Source organism: Sceloporus undulatus, chromosome 3 (assembly GCF_019175285.1).
Source record: "Sceloporus undulatus isolate JIND9_A2432 ecotype Alabama chromosome 3, SceUnd_v1.1, whole genome shotgun sequence".
Lineage (NCBI taxonomy): Eukaryota > Metazoa > Chordata > Lepidosauria > Squamata > Phrynosomatidae > Sceloporus > Sceloporus undulatus.
In genome coordinates, this window is record NC_056524.1 from 262049560 (window position 1) to 262064842 (window position 15283).

Below are 15283 nucleotides of genomic sequence, written 5' to 3' on the forward strand. Positions count from 1 at the left end.
CCTGGGATTGGGTAGATACTTAGAATCATTGTCTTGATACAGGAAAACTTTTAAATATTGTGAGTGTACAGTAAAGAGCCATTTTTTGCCCTAGATTATTCATGTTTTTGAGGTATGTTTTTGAATACTAATGCTTTTGAATATTAATAGTTATATACTTGACTGCTGTGTGCATAGGATTGAGGAATGTGAATCTAAATTCTAGGATGAAACTGATGTTTGGTTCCCAGTTGTATGTGACACTGCATGCATTTGCACAATAAATAATAGTGCCACTTGCTGACAGTGATCTATGTCTGCTCCAGATGCTTATTTGGGGGGCTTAATCTGGAGAAACTCTTAACTAAACCTAGAAATCAGTGATGAATGTCAGAGCCTGGGACTGTGCAGGAGTGCCTTTTTCTTCATTAGCAAGTAATTACACAGAATTTCCACACACTGGCAAGTAAAATTGTGGCTTTTAGGTATATTTCATATCCACTCCAGTTGTTGAAACATTAGGCATTGAAACACTTCCTGCCATGATGATAAAATCTGATTTAGAACTATTTTGAGTACCATACCAAAAAGAAATCATGAAGCGGAGTTGCCTAAATTGGGTTACCAAATAACAGAATTTTTATGCCTCTTCCTGAGTGGGACAGGTCTAAAGTAAACTGAAATATTTTCCTATTTAGATAGATAGATAACTTGTAGTTGAACAGTGTTACTGGATCCAACTGTGACATGTTGTCATGTAACTACTCTTTGAAATATGATATTTAAACATTATTTTTTTTTATTCTATTGAAGATTATTATGCCGTTATGCCACCTTTGGAGCAGTTCATGGATGTTCCCAGTACAGAGAGGAGAGAGCTGTTTTTTCGAGATATTGAACGTGGGGACATAGTGATTGGAAGGATTAGTTCAATTCGTGAATTCGGTTTTTTCATGGTGCTCTTCTGCCTGCGGAGTGGTGTTGTTCGAGAGATAGCAGACTTAGAAATCACGGTAAGTCTGATAACAATTAATGTGTCAGTTGCTGAAAAGGAGATATGACTTTTTCTGTTATATAATTTGGTTCTTGATAGCCTCTTGCATGTTAAATGGGGGTGGCTTACTCAGAGAAAGTGAGTGGCATCTGTGGGATGGTGAAAAGTTCAAAGCCTTAATATGTTCTGGCCTTGGAACATGGTGAGCTAGAGGATGCTTTGCTGCCTTAGCAAGAAAAGTTGATTTCTTCTGTTTGTTTTGAGGGTGTAAAAACATTGAACTAAACTCTCCTATAGTTCTTACATTATGTGTGAGATTCTGGCCATGACTTGCTTCTGTTTTATGTAAGCTGTGTTTAAAAGTCTTATGTTACATACTAACACATGGCTGTTTGGTTTCTATTTCAGGCTCTCTGTCCATTAAGAGATGTGCCTTCCCAAAGCAGCCATGGTGATCCTTTATCATACTATCAAACTGGTGACCTTATCCAAGGCAGGTTCATTTAATATAGTCTTTGGCTACCTTGCTGATCAATTTGCCCCTACACTTTTGCATTCAGCACACATGCAGGGATGCTCTGATGCTTAAATCTGGCCTTTTTGTATTTTAATAGCTGCAATCAAGGATATTGATCGCTATCATGAGAAACTCACCGTTTCACTGCACAGCTCTGCTCTTTCTCCAAGCCTAGCAAGTACCAAATTAGGAGTGGTCAGCTCAGAAGACTTGCCTCTGCACTATAGGTATGAAACTGAAGTGAGCTGCATCTTTCTTTTGTGGCTCAGTAAAATACTTTCTGTACTTGTGCTGAATGAAAATGCACAGAGTGGCCCCAGCCAATGTATGAGCATTCAGTTAATACCATTGTTGACAGCTCCAAGCCCTTGTCTCAATGGATATGTGGAAATTGGTCAGAGAATGAATAGGGAAGCCCATTCTTTTGGCTGATCTTATATTGTTGATATCTTACACCAAGGCTAACAGTAGTGGTCCTGCATGTGAGTACAATGAAGAGAATCAGACTGGAACAATTTGTCTTTTTGCTTTGCCTTCTCTGTACCTTCCTTAGTTACTCTCATTGTTTGCAGTCTTGTTGTCAGAGCCTTTTTGTGGGCAAAGTTTTAATTTCAGTATGACTGATAAATGACACGTGAGTGCAGGAAGCAGAGGAGTACCATTTTCTGTGTACTCTTTTCCTATGTATGGCTTTGCTGTTAGGGAATAATATTGTTTTCTGCTGGAGGCAACAAGATTATGGCTTAAATTTTAATAACGATCCTGAAGTTTTATTGTAAATGCATGTTGTTTTTCTATGCTTAATAAAGGTTGACTGACTGACTGATATTGTTCCACTGAGCCCAAACAACACATCTTTCCTATTAACTTGTCAAGTGTAAGTTGTATCAAGACAGGAAAAGGGGGTTGGAGGAGTCCTGGGAGTGCCAGCCTGAAGTTAAAGGAGTGTTTAGCAGTAAAGATTCCCAACCCAAGCCAAAAAAAGAAAAAGAAAAAAAAGAAAGAGGAGCAGCATCAAGGGGCTTTGAAGTCAGCAGAGAGGCAAATCATCAGAATTATGATTCAGTAAATAAACGTTTAAATTGGCCATTTCATTTTGAAGTACAGTATTGCTGTCTTCAGAGGCAAAGAGTTTTCTTTCCCAGTTATTGTGGTGCTTCATTTTAAACATGTTGTCAGTGCTTTCTGCAGTAGCACGTAGAGTTCCTTGATAAAATGTTGGAGATATTAATAACTTTTAAAAGCATCTTTAGCCTAGTATTCTTTGTGTTGTGTATTGAAAGGATGATAGGACAGATGTGTTGCCTCTCAGGGTGGAACTGGGCTCATGATTATATGTCCTCTCTTTTTTTCAGGAGGAGTGTTGAAACAGCAAGTGGCTTGGAAACATATGAAAAAGTTTTGCATCATTCCCTGGGTTTTGCAAATCCAGCAGTAGTTGAGTTTCTGGTAGGCAAACTAGGATTGAATGATTCCAACCCACCATCCTTAATGAGAGGACTACAAAGGTATTTCCCAAGAAAGTTTGGCAGTTCTATTCAGTGGGGGTGGTTCCCTGGTTTAAATGCATGATCTTAAAAAAAAAAGTTAAAAAGTGCAGGAAAAGCACTCTGCATGTTGAACTTGATCACTTTTTAAACTGCCTCAGAAACAAAGCAATTTTGTTGCAGCTGTGCAGCCTTCTGACTTGCAGACCACTTAGTGAAAGCACCAGGTTTAAACTGACTTTATGTAAGCTATATGTAGGGAGGTCTTGTAACACCTTTGAGACTAACTGAAATAAAGATGGCAGCATGAGCTTTCGTATATTTCACTGTACTTGCTCAGATGCATATACAGTAGCCCCTTCATTTTTGCAGGGGAATCAGTTTCAAACCCCCCCCCCCCCCGGTGCAAAAACATAAAATCACTTGTATTCAAATCCCATTGTCTTGAATGGCGGTGCACACCCCATTTTGTCCCCCTCCATTTGTTGCATTCAAACGGGCGAGGGACACAGATTCGAAGTCCACAAAAATGGAGGGGTGACTGTAGTGAGGAAGTAGACTGAAGTCTACAAAAGCTCATGCTGTCAGCTTCTTTATTTCACTTAGTCTCAAGATCTCTCTACATCAGTGGTCTTCAAACTGCCCTTTAAGAGATTTTGGACTCCGAGAAGCCTCAGCCATGTTGGCCAGTAGTCTGGGATTCTGGGAGCTGAAGTCGAAAATTCCTTAAAGAGCAGAGTTTGCAGGCCACTACTCTATATACTGATTCTGCAGACTAACACGGCTATATCTTTGAATTCTACCACTTTGGTGTAATCAAGTCAATGAATCTATACAGTTATTTTCATGTGTGGATGGGTCTATAAATTGGCTAGGTAGTCATATAGAGAAGACTTTGGAGAACCAAGTAACAGATTAAACATTCTTTAGCATAGCCTGTAATGCTCTCCTTAATCAATGGGAAATACAGTCAGCCCTCCTCATAGGCGGGCTTGCCTTCTGTGGCTTTGAGCTTACATGGAAGGCAAGCCCTGACAGAAGTAATGGGCCGCATACCCGCGCTGCCATGAGCATTTGCCCCATTATTTTCTATGGGGCTTGAGTATATGCTCTTTTTCCCATACGCTGGGGGGGGGGAGACAGACTGTATTACTTCCAGTGTTAATAATGACCTGAATGTCAAATGTATTTATTTAAGTTGTAAAGATGTACTGTCTCCTTGATTTACATTAAAATATTTGAGTTTTTTCCCAAAGCAAAAATTTCAATGAAGAGGATTTTGCTGTTGCATTGCGGAAGAGACAATCTGCCTCATGGGCCTTAAAATGGTACACAGTATTTCATTTTTATTACCAGCTGTTTTGTTTTATGTAACACTAGGAAGAGCTGCCACTTTGCTTCAAGGCAAATGCATTCTGAATTTATTCAGACTGTTTGAAATAAGGAAGGATGATGTTTGGAATTGACATCACCCACAATTTGCTGAGTCAGTTACTCTTGTGAATCAATCAAGTACAAAGCAAAAATGTTTTTTAATGTGGACAGGCAAATATTCCATAAAGCACCTTGTTTGTGATAAGCTTCAAAATACAGAAGTTTCTCTACTAGTTTTCCCATTTACCTATGTTAAATAGGATGAGCCTTCTAGTAGAACATTAACCGTTTGCTTACATTTGCATGAAAGTGTTGAATGTTCCTTTTGTTTGCCAGAAAGAAATGATGAAAAGTATAGTTAAAACCTAAAAGATTAGTTCCTTTGTATCTTGGTGTAACTTGGTGAATTCCTTTATCCCTTTGAATTCTCTGACTTTGAAATCATTCTGGAGAAAATCCATGTATTAATAAATAGGTTAGACATAACTTGTAATGACACTCTATAATGTAATGGTTTTGTGTGTCTGTACCTTTCATGTGGATTTTAAGTGGAAGTACTAAGATGTTATTGAGTGACGTGCAGGAATTTTAATATTCCTTATTGGATTATTTTTCTTTTTAGTGTAAAGATTGGTGTTGATTATTTTAAAGAGGGCCGCCATGTGGATGCCATGAATGAATACAACAAAGCATTGGAAATAGATGCACAGAATGTTGAAGCCTTAGTAGCCCGTGGAGCACTGTAAGTGTCTGCCTCATTTGTAGCTGGAAAACAGCATTTTAAATTTATTTCATATACAAATGTAAAATATTTGTACTGATATTTTTTCTTCTAGTTATGCAACAAAGGGAAGCTTAAATAAAGCAATTGATGATTTTGAAGTTGCATTAGAAAACTGTCCAACACACAGAAATGCCAGAAAATACCTCTGTCAAACACTTGTTGAACGAGGAGGCCAGTAAGTTATGCCTTGTGTTGTTCATTCTTTCTAGCTATGTTAAATGTCTTGCTAGGACAGCAGCTACCTTCATGAAAAGAAAGCTTCTGTTGGTAATTTTTTGTCAGATTTGTGTAGGTAATTTTGTTGGGTGCAAGGTTCCAGAGGTAAGGATTAATGCTCCCCTACTTGCTGTCGTCCTGAGTTGGAATCTTCTCCAGTCTGTATTACTAACATAGGGCCAAATCGCAAAAGAAACATAGAGAAAATGATACTTCTCTTGACTAAAACATTCTGGCTGCCTTCCCAGAATTGGAATTAAAATGTCCCTGCTCTTCCTTTTACTCATGTTGACCTTCCAGGAAAGTGAGTAAATATAATCTCCACACACTCATTGACATCTACTCTTTTTCCTACTATCTTTCATCCTGGCTTGGTTTGTAGGATTCTGTCACATCTTACATTCTAATTTTCATCTTAATACTTATTTTAAAGCCTTTACAAGATATTGGATGCAGATAGATGTACTGTGGCTTCATTGTTTAACTGGGAGCACAACTGTATATCTAATCTTGTACCATTTGGTTCTGCATCTTTGTAGCTTTGTAGCTAAATTTGCTATGCTTGAATGTTCTCAGGGTTATGATTGACAGTGTTTACGTGGAAGAAACGTGCATGAGCATCTGTATGAACACATGTTGCAATTGTACTCATTCTTGTAATTCTTAAGGACTTCCAAAACTGCTGGTCAGGGGACCTGCCCAAAACAACAATGTATTTCTCATCCAGAACAGGTTCAGTTCAGTCCTGTGGAAATATCCTTGTCCTCTAGTCAGTCTTAGGACTGGTCTTTGGTGTGAAGCACTACATTTTGGGTGAAATAGATGAATTTCAGAGCAAAACATTTTCTTAAGCATAAACCCTACTTTTTTTTAGACTGCATCCATACTGCAGAAATAATCTAGTTTACACCACTTTAACTGCCATGATTTATTGGTGTGGAATTCTGGGAATTTTAGTTTGTTGTGGCACCAGAGCTCTCTGATAGGGAATGCTAAATGTCTCACAAAACTACAATTCCCAGAATTCCATAGCATTGAGTCATGGCAGTTAAAGTAGTGCCACTTTATTTCTGCAGTGCAGATGCAGCCATAGTAAAATATATTGTTTGCACTGTTTTATCTATAATGGATTTGAGCAGTTCTTAACCATGGAGTGGTCTAACCCTGAACTATGTAAGACTTACTGTGGAAGTTCTAATGTTTATATTTGCTCCAAAATAATTTCCCAGGTTGGAAGAGGAGGAGAAGTTGTTGAATGCAGAGAGTTATTACAAGAAGGCTTTAAACATAGATGAGACATTTCAAGAAGCTGAGGATGCCTTGTTAAAACTTCGTAAGCAGATACAGGTGATTCTTTACTTTCTCTTAGTAGACTGAGGAAAATGATGTTATGGGCAATATTGGTGTGCCTGTTAAAACCACATATTGTATGCCTTGTTTTTTGTAATAGCTTCAGGGAATGATTGAGAAATTTAGCATTCAGGTAGGTTAATTGTAAACATAAAATTCCAAAATGTCCAGATCAGATAAGTTCTAGAGGTCTCTTTCAGTTAGCATCTATTTAGTGGACAGTTACATGAATTTCCAGAATATATTGACTTGAAAATTAGTTGTATTGAAATAAATGAAACTTGCTTCAAAGTGAATGCATCAGAAATTGGAGTGCAACTTGTGACATAGGCAGGCATGTAAAGGTTTTTTCCCGAAAGAACTGCAGTAAATGAAGGCTTGCCTTTTGTTTTGGGACTAGGGCCAATGTGTGGAATACAGACCAGTGAAAATCATGTTTTACTTAGGCCTTAGGGAGCTAGATTCAGTTTACCTCTTCTGCCATACATTTGCTGCTTCCCAGCAAGTAAATATAATTTGAAAAGAGTCTTGACCTACAGGCTTAGTTTTCATGCTTATAAGTTTTGGTGACCAAGGTTTTCTACATGACAGGTTTATTTATAGCATGCATGTTTGAAAGACACTGAGGGTCATTTTGTACGTGCTTGTGTTGGGCTTTTTTTCCTCCATGAGACGCCTCTCCATCATGTGGAGAACATATGCAAAAAGAAATATCATGTCTATTTTTATCAGCATTTTATACCAGTCTATAAAAGACACATATTAGTTACAGGGGGCACTGTCTTCCTTTGCATATGCACCACTCTCCATGATGGTGAGCGACAGAAAGTGAGTGAAAAGGTCTAAACAGGCACATGCCTTCAGTTACAGTTGAAACTAACAGACTGTCCTCCTGTAATACTGATGATATGTTTTTCTCCAATGCATTTTCCTCTGAACTGGAACTGTTGCTGCTGTGTCTGACCTCTGGTGCTGCTTATCACCAACAACCCACTGGAATATGATTACGTGTGTAAACCATGCATCAAACTGGGCTGTGGTACGATTGCCAAATGGTTTGTATATACACGGCCCCTTCCAATTATATTTTAATTTGGATCTTATTTTATGCATAAATTCAAATGGTGCTTTTCTTGATCCTTTTGTTTGGTTGATTATTCTGTATGGCCAAAAATTACTTTGTTTTTCCTTTTAATCTTCCATTCCCAACTTCTGGATTGCTAATGTCATTATACTGGGTTATGGCTTTCAATACCCTTCTTGGCTCTTCCTCTTATTTTCTTTTAACATATGCGGTATAAAATGCAATATGGTCCTTAATATCTTGCTTACTCACCTTCACGCTCTGTTTGTACATTATTATTTCATCTTGAATGTCTCCTGGGATGTGATACCCTTGGGGTTGGCGTAAACTGTGTGCATGTGCATTTTGGGGTGGGGATGGAATTTGGGGAAAATCCTTGGCTTAACACTGTGGCTTGTTAATGCAATATTTTTGATGTTGGGATTCAAAAAAGAAATCTCTGGAAATGAGAGAGAAACAAGCTGCAAAAGAAGAGAGGCAAAAAGAGAAGAAAATAGAAACAAGTGTTGAAAAATTGCGTAAGCTCTTAAAAGAAGAAAAAAGGTAACCGATGTTACATTCTGTGTTTCTTACTGAACACTCCCATAGAGTATCACTTACATATGTGATAAAGCTAACTGAGTGTAAGTATGGTGGGCATTCACTGTTTTTGTTCTAGGGTGTTGTACTTTTATTGTGATCTGAAATATTTTATTACAGAAATAATGAGGAGTACAGCTTAAAGTCAGTTTGTAATGAGAGGCTAGTTCTGGATCATGGCTTTTAAATGCTTTAAGTCCACTTTGCCACATAGTCAGATGTACTGCAGGGTTATCAGGGCATTTTTGGTGAGTCAGGTCTAAAACCCACTGCAGAAATAACGCAGTTTGAGACTGGATAAAGCAGTCTCAAACTGGATTATTTCTGCAGTATGTTTTCGACCTTAGTCACAAATTTGCCACAAGTAAGTGTTCATGAAAATGCAGCACATGGTCTGGTAAGTGACAATTTTTGCAGTAACCTATTCTTAGGTGTCTTCAGTTCTCCTTAAATGAAATGGAAAGTGAAGGATACAAATATTAAATAAAAGCACATTGCAGTTTTTCTGTAGAGTGTTTTCCAGGTTATGTTTATGCAAAACATGCTGTAGCCTTTCACTTCAGGTAAACGATTGGGACAGTAAAAAGCAATTTTTTTACTGAGTCCATGCAAAACCTACCATGTGCAATTCAGTCTTTGTAATCTGGATGCTTTGGAAAACCACCTCCAATTTTTTTTTAGCTTTTTGACTTTGAAAGTACATGTATTGTCGCAGCTCTTTGCTATTTCAATAGGTATGTTTTCAAAAATGCTCTTTGCAGCCTTCTTTCATACTTAAAGCAGAGACATAAATTAGCATATAATTCTACTAGCTTTCAGGTCTATATTTTCACTAACCTCAAACCATGATTATTAAATTTCTAAATGGAGAAATCAACATTTGATGGACCTTTTGCTTCTGAAACATCTTACATCATGCTTCTTGTAAAATCCTGCATGGTTCAGAATATATAAAAGACTTAAAATAGTTTTCTTCAAACACTGGTAAGCCCCATTGATTGACTCTTTTGTGCCATCCATCAGTAGCTCACTTAAACATGTGTGTCTCTGAAATGTCAGCCCTTGGGAGTGCATAGAAATGGTACTGAAGTGGGCTCTAAAATTACTGTAAACTAGATTAAACTAGGTGGAGGTACTTTAAAACTTTATCCCCATCATTGTTCTGATCTGAATCCTTCCATGCTTGATTACTTACAATAGGAGGAAAGGTTCTGGTGAGGCTGATTTTCATGAGGAGCTTGGCAAAGGTTGAAAGCCCCTGCCACCAGTACAATCACCATTTCATTCCTTTGCCACTGTTTATAAAAACAACACCTCTGTAGATAACTACATGATGAACATCTTTTGTTTACTCCTAAGGAAGTGAGCATTCATCTCGGGTGTGTGTATGTGTGTGTTTGGCTACTCTGTATCATGGTCCTGCATGTTTACCTTATATCACATGGAGGTTCTGTAGTGGGGCAAAGACTATTTTGTTTATCATCTATGGTCACTTTAAAGCTTTAAAACTTTGAATTGAGCCCAGAATCAAGCTGGTAACAAATGAAGCTAATGTAAAGTTGAGTGTGATAGTATCTGATCTGAACTCTCAGTTCAGAAAGCATCTTATAACAGAGGTGAGGAAAGTGCAAACTGTATACAACCCCTAATCCCCATTTTGTAGTCTCCAAGTTTGTTTTTTAAAAATGGCCTGCAAATAGCCTAAACCACTACAAAAAATAATGAAAATGTGTCTCTGTCTCCCAAGTTGCCTCCCCATGAAGAAACATCAGCCAAAAATAAAGATTAAGTAAAAACAAACAATACTTCTAGTTCTTCTTCAGCTTTATTTTAGGTGTTGATGCAGCTAATTGGGGAGGGAGGCGTGGGTTGAAAATTTGCCTCTGCTGCACTACAGTTGTTCATCACTGCATAACAGTAATCCTTCCCAAGCTGATAGAAACATGAGTAAAACCTAATCAGGTTTCTATAGTGAAGGGCCGAATTCACATGCAGAACTGGTAGGAAAAGTATGCAAAAGGATCTTGAAGCAACGTTCAGACTAACTGAGCGAAAGAAGTCATAGCATTAGCTTTCCTAGACTTGGTCTATTTCCTCAGATGCATGGAGTGAACCCCATACATCTGAGGATGTAGGCAAAGTCTACCAAAGCTAATGCTGCGACTTCTTTAGCTCAGTCTCAAAAGGTACTACAAAATCCCTTTGCATACTGATATTTCAGGCTAACCCGTGTCTCTATGTCTCTGAATTCTACCCTGTTGGAAAAAAGGTACTCCTGGCCACTGCTACCACTTGTACATGTTTTTGAACCTATTGCTCCAAGAAGGGTGGGTGCAGCCCCACTGAGAATAGGCTGGATGCCTAAATCAAAATCCCCAGCCAACAGTACTTCCATTTTGTATGTTTTAGGTTTCAGTTAGATGAACTAAGAACATTTTTGTTTTACTTTTGGTGATTATAATCTTACAACAACCTTTTAAAAATCTGTTTTCTTACAATTATGCAATATTTTAGGTTTCCACAATATGTTTGGATAATTTCTTGGTACTAGGATAACCTTTGTTGTGCTTAATCCTGTTTAAGAGATTCCACTGCAATTTTCATCTGTCAATCTAAAGATAGTAAAATAGGGACTTACTATTATGTAGGAAATTTAAGTGGATAATGGTAGCATGTCTGGATAGCTGTGATGCTATTAAATCCTAAGACTCTCCATTTTGAGGGTGAATAAGCAAATGATATTTTCCCTCTTTTTAAAGTAAATCTTTAGGCACTATTGTTGACTCTCTAGGCTCTTTTTAGGTAAATATGTAGAAGTTGCTTATTTTGTTTTTAGTAAGCAGATTTAAAATAAGCCAAGCCATCTCATGAGAATTACCCAAATTATGACACTTTGAAGATTAGCATGAGCTGGCATTTGATACTAATTACGGGTTCCTTTTGAGAAAAAACAAACTGCAAATATAATTTATGCCATTTCATTTGGATCATAGCTAGTTAGAATCTAGATAAAGAGTTGTTGAGCAAGATCATGCATTCCTTATGGACTAGACTTACTAGGTTTTGTTATGGATGGGGAAGAAGGTTTGCTTGGACTTTCCTCAAATCTGCCTACTCTGTGGTAATTTAGTATCAGTCCATAAAAAGAAACCTAGGTCTGCTGGGGGATACTCTATAGTAGGAATAGGGACCTTTACAGTAAAAGTTTTCCTAACATGCTTATCAGAAAACCTTAAAACCAGCACATATGCTTCTGATAACCTCATTCAAATAATATGCAAGCCCCCTTCCCCATCCATCTTCTCATTTTTAATCTGTTTCTGCCTATGCTTTTGTCAGAACACTGTGAATATAGATGCTACTGGCAATACTTCATGGTTAATTAAAACTTCTAGGTTGAAGAAGAAACGAAAAAGGTCAACTTCCTCTTCTTCCTCCTCTTCTTCCTGTGATTCTTCATCAAATGAATCTGCTTCTTCCTCTTCCTCCGATAAAAAAAAGCGCAAGAAAAGGAATCAGAACCAGTCCGAATCCTCACAGAGCTCTAAAAAGCACACATCTAGGAGTTCATCCCATCCTAGCAAGAAAGATGACTGCTACTCTCCTCCAGCCAATACCTCCGCTTCCTTCCTTAATCAAAAGCACGAAATGGAGAAGCTGCTGGGGAGGCACGACAGGTTAGCCTATCAAAAGCCTGAGGTAAGGAACAGAGAGAGGGAATACTCTTTGTCAAGGACTTCTGCTGGCGATGATCCTTATGGAGGTAGGTCTGAAGACTCAAGAGATTTCTACAGCAGCTCCAAAACTCAGGCAAGTAGTAGCAAATCAGAAAAACAGGGTAAGTCAGACCGAGTTTCTTCTAATAGGAGAGATAGTACAGGTTCCTATTGTAGAAAAGCTGATGACAAAAACAAGCCAAATGATTTAGGAAAACTAGAAAAAGAAGCTGGGAGGAAGGAGCGTTATCGGAAGCACAGTCCAAGTCAAACAAAGTACTCCACCTCTCCCACAGGGTCTGATTACTCAACCAAATCAGCTGAAAACTACAAACAATACACCAGCAAGTGGATAAATGAGCCTAGTAGATACAATGCTGACAACAGGCCAGAGTTGGCCTGGATTAGAAGTGAAAGAGAACATAAGAGCCAAGAAGATGCCACAAAAACTAAGGAGCTAGATGAGGAAGCTACACTCAATGGTAAAGGACAATTGGGAAGTGGTGACAGGAAAAAGCTGCCCCAGAATTTACTCAACATATTTAATCAGATTGCTGAATTTGAGAGAGAAAAAGGAAACAAACAAAAAAATCAGTGAATTAAAAACCATAATGCATATGTGAGAATAATTCCACTTCTATTCATTTGAGAAGTTTCTGTTCTTGAAAAAAGCTCAAATCTCTCCCGCCCCCCCTTTATTCGTCCCTCTAAGTATGCTTGTTAGGTATTGATTTAGGGAATGATCAGTATGCAAGAGTTAGATCATATCTTGCTTTGCAATTGAATTTCTTTTGCTATTTAGGATTTTATGATGTGGGGTGACTGGGTAAAAAAACAACCCTTCTTAGCTACTGTTAAGACTGCCACCTGTGCTAACTGGTATCTAAATTGCACTTTACAAAGAAATGTCTCCACGGCACCAATGACTGTTACTTTGTATTGTTAATATTATCATTCATTGTTAAAATAACCATTAATTCAAATGTTTTAAATGGATGTGCCATCCGTGCATATATTATTAAAAAAAAAATTTTTTTAAAAACTTACCTGGTTTTGTTTCATGATAAAAGATCGTTTTGTGGCTTTTTGTTTCATTAACTCTGTGGGCATGTTTTCTAAATCAGTCAGTCTCACCTGCGTACAACTGGAATTTTTTGGGGGGAGGGGAATAAGATAGAACAGGTTTCCTTTTAAAAATAGCTTGATGAAAAAAAATCTTGGAAGATTCAGCTGTGAAACATCTCACTAATAGCACAGAAATCAACTTATACTACTGTATTTTGATTTTTTTTCTGCTTTAGGGGCAGCAGGCTGGTAATACCTGCATTGAAAGTTTCTAGGGAAAAATAGTTGCCCAAATAGAATATGATACTGAAATCTGTGGGATAAAGTGTAACAACTTGAATGATCTGGCAATATGTCAAACCAAGTTTCAGAGTTACTTTTTGACAATACTTATGGGGACTCTAGCTGCATTCCTCAGGACAGAAGACAGGTGTTCTATCTGTTAAAGCTAGGACTCAGAATACAGCCTTTTTGTACTTGGGGTGTGGGTATGTCAGGACCATCTCCCAAAGTTGTGTTTGTGTGTACAATGGAAGAAAGGTGATTGGGCTAAGCTATATCAAAATGTATTAACAACTAAAACACTTTGAACCCGTTATGATACCTAGAGTTAAAAACAAGATAAGTGATTGGATTTACAAGTTGGATAACAATAACGATTTAGTCCTAATTAGATCTTTGTTAAAAATTCATTTAATATCATTTTGTTGTTGTTCTTGTATGCCTTCAAGTTATTTCCAGCTTAGGTTGTCTCTAAGACAGGGGTAGGCAACCTGCAGCCCGGCGAGGCCTTGGGACCGGCCCCAGCCCAGTCCTGCCGCCGATTGCCGCCGGGGCCTTTGGCGTCTCGCGCGAGGGGCATGGTGGGGCAATTGTCTATAGAAGCCTCAGAAACATGCATTTATCTTAACATTTTTTTAAAAATCAGCAAATTTTTTCACGTGTCCTCCATTTTTTATTTTAAAAGTGCCCTCCATTTGAAAATTTTGTCCTACATCTGTCCCGGTTTATTTATTTATTTATTTTTAAAAAAATTATTTAATTGGTTTTTTATTTATTTATTTATTTTTGGCTTCGGCCCCCCAGTTGTCTGAGGGACAGCAACCCGGCCCCCAGCTCAAAAGGGTTGCCTACCCCTGCTCTAAGACAAAACTATCATCAAGTTTTCTTGGCGAGATTTGTTTTGCCTTTGAGTTCCTCTGAGGCTAAGAATGTGTGACTTGCCTAAGGTCACCCACTGGGTTTCTATGGGCAAGTGTGGTTTTGAACCCTGGTCTCCAGATCCGTAGTTAAACGATCAAACCACTACACCACTCTGGCTGATACCATTTACTGAAAACAAATCATGTTAAGAGTTCACCGTTTAGAAACACTTGCCTTTGCCTCTCTCTGAACAGCGTTTACTAAATTATGTTTCCAAACTATGCTAGCTAGCATCATTTTGTGTATGTCAATATAGAAACATTCAAATAAGTTAAAGGCTCTTCGTCTTTGGTGCAAGGGAGATAGAAAACATTTCACATTATTTACTTTATTGCTAGTTATATCAACATTCCAGAGAATATTTTCTCCCTTCATGAGCCCGAAGGTTTTCCAATGTTCTTGACTCACTATTCTACTTAACAGGGATGGGAAAACTCCAAAATTCATTTTGGACCCATTTAGCTCCTTGATGCTGCTTGAACAATTTTTGAAAACAATCCACATATAGTTTAATCTGAAATATGTTGTACTGCTCTTTTTTTGTGGTATAGGAATCTATCCCTATTTTTTTCATACCATTTCTACCTCTGGTATCAAAACTTCTGTCAAAGGAGTAGTACCCAGGAACATGTAAATGCACCAGGTTGTTTCTATGGTTGAAATCCAGCTTTTAAGATTTTTAAAAGTGGGGAGAATTGATCCATGCTTAGGACAAACAACAGCAGTTAGAAAATTCCTTGTAAATTATCCCCTGGGTATGCTCTCAGGTATTCTCTCTCTCTCTCTCTCTCTCTCTCTCTCACACACACACACACACACACACACACACACACACACAGAGAGAGAGAGAGAGAGAGCAGATTTTTACATCTTTAGCATTAGTTCAGCTGAAGATGCACACACCCATTGTTTGTAAGATTTGTTGTTAACTGCTT

The 15283-nt window shown here is 38.0% G+C and overlaps 1 protein-coding gene across 1 annotated transcript in view; it reads left to right on the forward strand.

Moving 5' to 3' along the window:
* The window catches only part of TTC14 (tetratricopeptide repeat domain 14), a 30846-nt gene extending 17731 nt beyond the window's left edge, over positions 1 to 13115 (forward strand). The window contains exons 3-12 of the mRNA XM_042458546.1: positions 793 to 992; positions 1382 to 1466; positions 1588 to 1717; positions 2846 to 2998; positions 4234 to 4305; positions 4974 to 5093; positions 5188 to 5310; positions 6581 to 6698; positions 8219 to 8328; positions 11760 to 13115. Of these exons, the coding sequence (XP_042314480.1) occupies positions 793 to 992; positions 1382 to 1466; positions 1588 to 1717; positions 2846 to 2998; positions 4234 to 4305; positions 4974 to 5093; positions 5188 to 5310; positions 6581 to 6698; positions 8219 to 8328; positions 11760 to 12678 (2030 nt within the window). The 3' untranslated portion in view covers positions 12679 to 13115. The remainder of the gene's footprint in view (positions 1 to 792; positions 993 to 1381; positions 1467 to 1587; positions 1718 to 2845; positions 2999 to 4233; positions 4306 to 4973; positions 5094 to 5187; positions 5311 to 6580; positions 6699 to 8218; positions 8329 to 11759) is intronic.
* The last annotated feature ends 2168 nt before the right edge of the window (positions 13116 to 15283 follow it).